This window comes from Octopus bimaculoides, chromosome 2 (assembly GCF_001194135.2).
Source record: "Octopus bimaculoides isolate UCB-OBI-ISO-001 chromosome 2, ASM119413v2, whole genome shotgun sequence".
NCBI lineage: Eukaryota > Metazoa > Mollusca > Cephalopoda > Octopoda > Octopodidae > Octopus > Octopus bimaculoides.
Genome location: NC_068982.1, coordinates 185187292 through 185196823, shown reverse-complemented (window position 1 = coordinate 185196823; position 9532 = coordinate 185187292). Strand labels below are relative to the sequence as shown.

Below are 9532 nucleotides of genomic sequence, written 5' to 3'. Positions count from 1 at the left end.
CAGTACTTGTAGCAGCAGCAGCAGCAGTAGTAGTAGTAGTAGTAGCAGTCGTAGTAGTAGTAGTAGTAGTAGTAGTAGTAGTAGTAGTAGCAGTCGTAGTAGTAGTAGTAGTAGTAGTAGTAGTAGTAGTAATAGTAGCAGTCGTAGTAGTAGTAGTAGTAGTAGTAGTAGTAGTAGTAGCAGCAGCAGCAGTACTTGTAGCAGCAGCAGCAGCAGTACTTGTAGCAGCAGCAGCATTAGTAGTAGTAATAGTAGAACTGATGAAGGAGAAAGCTAAGAAGCAAAAAAACAAACAAAACAATAACTCCTTACTTTTTTCTTCCTCTTGAAAAAGAAGAATCTCCTCTCCTTTTCTGGCTTTGCTGTTTCTTTATTGGCAGCAGTGGGAGCATTACCTCTGAACACCATGTTTGGTCCATCGACAGCAATGTGGACAGCTTGTTTATCTTCTGGAACTATCTGGTGAGGTCGAGCTTTGCCCTGCATAAAATAAATACAAAAGTCTAGGAAAAGATACTTATGTTTATTTAATTTCATTTGTCTCAAGAAGAGGGACAATTCCTCCTAGTTACTAGAGATTCTTCAAGGCAGAGAATGAAAATATCATCATCATCATCATCATCATCATCGTTTAATGTCTGCTTTCCATGCTGGCATAGATTGGACAGTTTGACATGGAGCTGACTCCAACTATCTGTTGTGGCATGGGTTCTATGGCTGGATGCCCTTCTTAATGCCAACCATCTCACAGAGTGTGCTGGATGCTTTTTTATGTGCCACCAGCATGGGTGCATTAACGCAGCACTGGTACAGGTGCTTTTTAAGTGGCACTGGCACCTGAGAGGGCAAAGTAATATATATAAAACATAATATATATTATGTTTTAACCTACATCTTTCTGTTATCTTTTATCTTTTACTTGTTTCAGTCATTAGACTATGGCCTAGCTGGGTCACTGCCTTGAAAAGTTTAGTTGAACAAAATTGTATGAAACCCATTGTAATGTAGTCAGCATGTGCGGTTGTTTTAATCTGTTGTTGTCTATATCTCAGACAGTTATTTTTCAAGCAATATGTATCTACAACATGTGTGTCTTTTTGTCCGTGTTTATCAATCCTCCCCACCACTTAACAGGCAGTGTTGGTTCATTTATGTCCCCATAACTTAGTGGTTCAGCAAAAGAACTGATAAATACCAGTTAAAAACAAAATTATAAGTACTGGGATTGGTTTGTTCAGCCAAAACCCTTCAAAGTGGTGCCCCAGCATGGCCAGACTGCAAGGACTTAAGCAAGTAACTGTTAAAAGGTAATTCTTTAACAGAAGCCAAGGATGCAATCTCGTTCATTGCGTGCCCTCCTCCCTGATAGTTCGAAGGCTTGTACCACCGGACAGCTGGTTGACTCTGGCTGCTGGAACTGAAACTAACACGAAGCTGTTGGAAGATAGGTTTAGAGAGGGCGCAGGCCAAAACTACACTCCTTCCCCTCATTGGTCAGTTGAAGCTTAGATAGTATCACATGGTGCTGGCTGAGGGAGCCTACCACTAAGTATTTAAAGGGAAATTTGGCAGGATGGTCATTCGCCCACTGACGTTCGTTGATGCTGCATCGAAGAAACCAAAGAACAAAAGGCCAAAGAAAAAAGAAGAAAGAAAAACGCATTCAACACCAGAGCTGAAGACACCTCCAAAAGGTAGGGTTGATGGGGGTGTCGTAAATGGTAGAGGAGTAGGGGCCGAAACCGGACATGGATCCTCTTGATGATGTCTTTAGCCACTGGATCCTATAAAGGAGCTGTTGAGGTAGCAAACCATGAAATATGGTTGGAATTCCTCAGAAGTTCCCATGGGCCAAAGCTTATCCCAAGCTGAGAACAGAACCAGTAAGTGATGAAGTTCATGTAGTGATATAAAAGAATATTAACTGAAAAATAGAATTAAGAAGTCAAGTCAAATTACCTTGTGATTTGCTGAAATAATTAATATAATCTCTGGATATTCTTTTCTTCGTGCCACGTCAGCAGCTGTCTCATTTTGCTGGAAAAAGACAAATAGTATCATTAGTTAAATAATAATTTCAAATTTTGGTACAAGGCCAGCAATTTCAGGGAGGCGGTAAATCAACTGCATCAACCCCAGTACTCAACTGGTACTTGTTTTATCGACCCCAAGAGGATGAAAAGCAAAGTCAAACAACAGTGGAATTTGAACTCAGAACCTGAAAACAGACAAAATGCTGCTAAGCATTTTGCCAGGTGTGTAAACAATTAACCTTAATTATCAGTTAAATATTGATCAACGTCACCACTCATCATCATAATTATCTTCAACAACAATGGCACCATAGATCACCACTGCCACTACCATCACCTTCACCTTCAGAATCATCTTTTTTTCTTTTTGTCATTGCTTTCATTGTCACTATCATCACCACCACCACTACCACCATCAACCCCTCTGCCACCAATGGTGCCACTAACATCACACTCATCATTGCCATCATCATCTCCATCATCATCTCCATCATCATTCTCAGCATGATGACGATGACGATGACGATGACGATGGTGATGGCGATGATGATGATCCTTTCTACTATAGGCACAAGGCCTGAAATTTTAGGGGAGGGTGTAGTCTAGTAGTCTAGTGTTCCTCAACCATTTTTTACCCATGGATCCATTTGATGCCTATTTTACTTGAATGGGCCCTCCTAGCCATCTGATGTTTAAAAATTGTATTATATTTTTATTTTAATTAAATATTATTAGAAACTGTATGAAAATACTTATCAAAATATTTTGTGCCTTGAAAAAATATAACCAATTTATTACAGATAAATTTTGACACCAAAATCCTGTATAGGCCCCCAAAGGCTATGTGGACAATGGTTGAGAACTAACATTAGTCAATTACACCAACCCCAGGACTCAACTGGTACTTATTTTATTGAACTCTAAAGGTGAAAGGCATAGTTGACTTTGGTGGAAATTGAACCCAGAATATAAAGAGTTGAAAGAAATGCTGCTAAGCATTTTGTCCAACATGCTAATGATTCTACCAGATTGTTGAAATAATTACATACATTTTTCTCAGCTAACATAGGCTTGCAAAACATAGGCTTCCATAGATTTTACCCCCTCACAAAACATGAGCCTTCCATACATTTTGCCCTTTTACACTAACATTCCAAGAAGAGAGATGAAGGAGCCTCAGCTCAAACTACCATAATTAGCAGCCAACCTTCCTGTGAATCAAACCTTACTGCCTTAACAAAGGCAAAGAACATTGGGTAATGTAGTCTTAGATACACAATATCTGAATATAAGACATGATGGTCACAATTTGATGGCTTTTGATCAGGGGTCTTTTGCATCAAGGATGATCTGGTATTAAACAGTAACAAAAATGTGTACAACAGCAGTATTTACTCTGCTGGCCTTGTTTCAACATGTAGCCATGTTTCCAACAACACTGGTTTATTTGAGGTTTCTTATTAACTCATATGACAGGGATGACCAGAGATTCTGCAACCTATTTCAGCTGAATCTTCAACAAGCAGAAAAACAAAACAAAAAACAAAAAAACAGAAGAGATGTTTTTTATTCTAACGTTATCACTAGAGAGGTTTTCTTTCCAGATTTGGGGCCTTCACTAAACCTGCTTGAGTATCTATGAGAGAAAACAAAGAGTAGCAAACCAAGGCAATTGTTAACAGATGAAGGAGTATTCTCCCTGCCTTTCTGATGCAAAACAAAATATGGAACCAAATATTTTTTTTATATATATATATTATAGGGAAGTCTTTTATTCAAAATATGAACAGGAATATATTTTACAAGAGAAAAAACAAGAAAAAAAAAACAACAATGCAGCACCAAGGGTTTCAATTGGTCACACACCACAAGGTTCAACAGAATTTACTGAAGCAAGCCAGCATGCTCACGGTATTATTACGGGTGATGGTGAGGCTAAGGCATTAGAAAAGCCAAGCTCTCTCATGGGCATCACCTGGCACTTTGGCGAAGCAAGTTGCCAACAATGACAAGAACTTTGCCAGTCCCTCTAATAATTGTTTCAAATGTTGGCACAAGTCCAACGATTCTGAGAGACATGGGAAGTCCGTTACATTGACCCCACTGCTCAACTGGTTCTTATTTTATTGACCCCTGAATGGATAAAAGGGCAAAGTCGACCTCATCAGTTTTTGAGCTCATTCACAGAACCAAATAATAAATGAAAACATACCTTGTTTCGTAATGAACAATCAACACCAGCTTCCACAAGCAATTTAGCTATTTTCCTTCGTTTCAATGCTGCAGCGATGTGTAACGGCGTGTCACCATTCTGAGGAGTAAAAGAACAGTCTCTGTTCAATTATAATTATTTGGAACGTGTTAGTTTTTACACACCTCTTGCTAGTACATAATCTAATATAGCTCGCTAAGCACCCACCCTCTTATTAATGTACACAGTTCAGCTTCATAGCATAAGTACTATGAGTCAATAATAAAGCCTCATGTAGTCAATTCTGTATGTTAAAATATTCGTTGAATTAAAATTTCCCTTTTAGAAAAAGAAAACAAAAGCCTATTCAAAGCAACTACGAAGAGGGGAGATAACTTCAAGAAATTTAGACCTAATCTTCAAAGTAAATTTACGTTTGGGGGATCAAAACTTCTATCATTGTTTATAAGGCAAGGGACAACTATAAACGTAAGCTTGTTCGATTAGTTTGACAGAGATTCTTACATATAGAAAAGTTATGGGCAGTATAATTTGTATAATTTAAAAAAAAAAAAATTAACCAAGAGAAATAATTCAAATGAATCAACGAGCAGGCATGTAAATTAACCTTAACAAACTAGTTTCATGAAATTATCTCCCTTGCTCTTTGAAACAGAGAATCAAGAGCCAGGTTGTAAAACCAAGAGTTGGACTAAGTTTGCCACCCAAAAGCAGTTTCTAGTTTCTGTCAATTAAATTTTTCTCACAAAATTTTGGTTGAGACTTGTCAGAATTTCTACATTGATCAGTCAATACATCATCCGCTTTATTTTCTAGATTCATACCATTAGCTCACTTAAGTTATTTCCCTTTGCTCCTTTTATTTTTCAATAATGGAAATCATTTTTAGCACAAAATCTTTAGGTCTCTTTCAGAAACTAAAGTGTAAAAACTAAATTAATCAAAACCAGCTCGAGTAGACTATGCCATGCTGATGAGATTTAATAAGACCGAAAAGTGTCCATAGCTATCATTTTACCTACAAAGATCGGGTTGTAAACTAATTGTAATTTAATTTTGTGAAACTATTTCCCCTTTCTCTCTTTAATTAAGAAAGGAATTACAATTAAATAAAACATTTTCATATATGGCATTCAACAAATCACTCTTTACCTCATTGATCAAAGTCATGCCATAATTCATTTGTGCTATTCCCTTATCCCATTTTACTTTTAATTATGTAGTATTTGATACACCTATGCTGAGGTTTTTAGAGAGTGGGTGAGGTGTAATATGTGTTTAATATATGTATGGTATGTCCCCAATGAGGGATGTTTTCAAGTCTCTCTTCATGGAGTTGACACAGGCTGGATGAAGATGATGTTCGAATGCAGAATAAGGGAGGAAAGAAAGGTAGTATCACCTGTATAAGAGTCGACGTTGCTGAAGGTGGATGTTTGTTAGTTGTTGGAGTATAGGGGCAACAGTCTAGAGACAAAACTAACTTTGGATCCACACAAGAGTTGATGCTGTGTGGGTTATAGGGAGTTCCGGAGGCGCAATGGCCCGGTGGTTAGGGCAGCGGACTCGCGGTCATAGGATTGCAGTTTCGATTCCCAGATCGGGCGTTGTGAGTGTTTTTTGAGCGAAAACACCTAAAGCTCCACAAGGCTCCGGCAGGGGATGGTGGCGAACCCTGCTGTACTCTTTCACCACAACTTTCTCTCACTCTTCCTGTTTCTGTTGTGCCTGTAATTCAAAGGGCCAGCCTTGTCACACTGTGTCATGCTGAATATCCCCGAGAACTACGTTAAAGGTACACGTGTCTGTGGAGTGCTCAGCCACTTGCACATTAATTTCACGAGCAGGCTGTTCCGTTGATTGGATCAACGGGAAACCTCGACGTCGTAAGCGATGGAGTGCCAACAACAACATATAGGGAGTTCCATCAGTATGTGCAATGATGGTGATATCTAACAGAAGGCTTCCAATCCAAGGGATCAGAGATAAGCAAGTAGTTTAGCTAAGAGTTTCCATCCTAGAACTAGCAGAATGCTTTGCTGATATCAACTGAACAACACTGGTTTCACCAAATTTCTCAAGAGTGAAAGGGTACTGGTGACAAACAGAGGGAAGTAGGTTTGCAGTCATAATCATCATCATCATCGTTTAACGTCCGCTTTCCATGCTAGCATGGGTTGGACCGTTAGATGTAGATTTCCAGAAACTGAAAACCCATATCTGCTGAGAGTTGTTAAAGAATTAGAAAGGTTTAAGGTTGTTGTTATGACTGTCTACATTACTCTTAAGATGTTGGATGTGAGAACCTCAGGTTGATAGTGAATAGGGTTTGTGGGGTTGATTATAGGTTTGTTGGGTTTAGGATGACAGGATTAAATGACGGCAGCAACAATACACCACACATATAATGAAATTTCTTACCTTGTTCTCATCATTCAGTGAACACCTGGCACTAATTAAGATACGTGCAACACCTGCATGGCCATAACGAGCTGCTGTATGTAAGGATGTGTCACCATACTGGAAAAATATGTGGAGAATTTAAAGGATTTAAAGTAAGAATACCCACACACATGCATGCACGTGCACACACACACACACACACACACACACACAATACATTTCTGTAATACATATATTACTTATAACTTGTGCTTATTTATAAAACAGATATTTTAAGTCCTAAATATTCTTTTCTGCTCTAGGCACAAGGCCCGAAATTTTGGGGGAGGAAGCCAGTCGATTTGATTGAACTCAGTATGCAACTGGTACTTAATTTATCGACCCCAAAGGGATGAAAGGCAAAGTTGACCTCGGCGGAATTTGAACTCAGAATGTAAAGACAGACGAAATGCCGCTAAGCTTTTTGCCCGGCGTGCTAATGTTTCTGCCAGCTCGCTGCCTCAAGTCCTAAATATTGAGACAGCAAGTATCACAGCAAAGATAAAACAAGGATGGAGTGAGGAGATAACAATAATGACATGTAAGGAAAGATGTACTGCAATTCTACGGTAATATTGGAGTTATGAGCCTTGTGATAGTGTCAGTCACTGACCATAATCAGGTCTAATTTAACAAATGAGTGAAAGGACATTCCTCAGATATCCTTCCTCTCTCCAATTCATCTTTAAATAAGCAGGAGTTGATTTCTTTGAATAAATGTAAGAAATCTATATGGGTAAACAACAATAATACTTACATTGTTTTTTATATCTGTACTACAGCCAGAGTAAATCAAAATTCTGGAACTTTCATTATGACCATTTTGTGCAGCAAGGTGCAACGGAGTAAAACCACTCTGGAAAAAAAAATATCATCCAAACTTCAGATATTATAAGTAATAAGGTAGTGCCCCAGTATGGCCACAATACAATAACTGAAAAGAATATAAGTTGTTAACTATTCCATTATTCATTCCCAAACCAGACAGATATTAAATCATTACTTCAGTGGCCTCTGCTCTTCAGACCACCCTTACTCATCTCGTCTCTTCTCTCATCACCTACACTGTGTTTACCACTCCCAAGGCACTCCCACAGAATATCATCTCTCAAAGATTCCTTCCTTGTACGTGTGCTTTTCAACTCTTAGTAGTAGCAGTAGCAACAGTAGTAAGAGGAGGAGGAGAAGTATAGGGGTGTGCACTATAACAGCATGTCGCTGCATTTACAATTTGTTGGTGATTCCCTATTCATAGCAGATGACACCTTTGCACCACTCGGACGATTACCCTTGGGTAGTAGTTGCTGGTGAGGGTTTTAGGTTAGAGTGCAAACCCTACTTCAACCTCTTCTAGTCACCTTTTATGATATGCAAAGCAAACGTTGGGTCTATTCTTTGGCATGCCAGTCACCTCACAGCACAATTTAGAATTGATTGAGGGGAAAAAAAAACAAAAAAACTCAACTACATCAGTTTCACCAGTGTTGGAGGGCAAGTGAATCCAAAAAGTTATATGCACTCTTTGAAATTATTTGTAATCTGACCTGTGTTATTACTTATTGTTGATTTGATGTTTTCAGTCGAGCTTGCATCCCTTTTCTACATGTCACCAGATTTGACAAATTTCAATATCTGTCCATTAACACATAGACTAAAACTCACATGAGTCACACTTCACAGAAGCCTCAATGCATAGCTCCAAGCAAATATCAGGCGGTAAACTAGGATGTACAGATTCTTTAACATATATCAAAATGTTGGTTTCAAATATAAGCTTAGGGCAATACATTTGATTTGAAAATTCAACTGAGAACATAGAATCCTGTAACTAGTTACTGTGTCATATTTAGTCCAGCATTCTACCATGCACCACTTTAACATCTACCAAAATAGTCAGATATTTGACTGAAATGTAATCATCACCGTAAGAAATAACTTTTAACTGACCTTATTTTGAATTGACACCTTACAGTTGTTCTTCACTAAAACATCTAAAGTTTTACTATAGCCATTCCAGGAAGCTTCATGTAGTGCTGTGTTACCATGCTGCAAAATAAACAGAAACATAATAATAGATGGTTGTTCATTTCATTTTCATAGGAAGGGGGACAATCTTCTTGCTAGAAATCCTTTTTCTATTATTGAAGTTATTAATATAAAAATGTTATCTTTATGCATTTATTTGATTAAATTTTGTTTTTTCTTTTAAACTTGTTTTGTTATGACTGAGAACTTCTGAAAGGGTCAGCTTAATAACAGAATAATATTCGCTTTGTTTGACTAAACATTGACTATAGTTAAAGTGCAGTAGTATTGTGGATAAAATTGGCTGAACATAATGTCAAATGTTGTCAGGATGAGGGAGTATAGAGAATAGATTTGGTAGCCAGTGTGCCACTGGTATTATTCTATTGCTTCCAGGTGGTCAATGACTAAGATGATACCTCCACTTACTTTTCTTAGTGAGAATTACACATAAAACCTGTCAAAAGGCAGAAGAGGGACACCAGTAGGTTATCTCTCTATGAAACACACTTTAGGTTACAGAGTATAGTTGAATGGAAGAATGAAAGAAAAGGTTTACCATGGAGGGATTTTGAACTCTAAACAGAAAGAGTATAAAACTAAATAGTATAAAACATTTAGTCCAGTATTCGGATCTATTTTAAAACTGGGGGCCACATGTTTCATTAATGTTTTACGTAGTGTTTTTGGTACGGAAAGACTTTCAAATTTCGTATACTTATCTATTTTGTGTTATAGAACAGAAAAATATTTTGGTATTCGAATTTATTTCATGTAAAAAATTGTCTTATTTCGATAATTTCAACCAATCACTGACAAG

The 9532-nt window shown here is 37.8% G+C and overlaps 1 protein-coding gene across 2 annotated transcripts in view; it reads right to left on the bottom strand.

The window, feature by feature from the left end:
- Window positions 1-9532, bottom strand: part of LOC106875383 (ankyrin repeat domain-containing protein 31) — a 97768-nt gene that overhangs the window by 10209 nt on the left and 78027 nt on the right. For both annotated transcript variants that reach the window (XM_014923488.2, XM_014923487.2), the window contains exons 5-10: window positions 8635-8733; window positions 7445-7543; window positions 6667-6765; window positions 4246-4344; window positions 1960-2037; window positions 313-480 (exon numbers count right to left, since the gene is read on the bottom strand). In XM_014923488.2, coding sequence (XP_014778974.1) covers window positions 313-480; window positions 1960-2037; window positions 4246-4344; window positions 6667-6765; window positions 7445-7543; window positions 8635-8733 — 642 coding nt within the window. The remainder of the gene's footprint in view (window positions 1-312; window positions 481-1959; window positions 2038-4245; window positions 4345-6666; window positions 6766-7444; window positions 7544-8634; window positions 8734-9532) is intronic.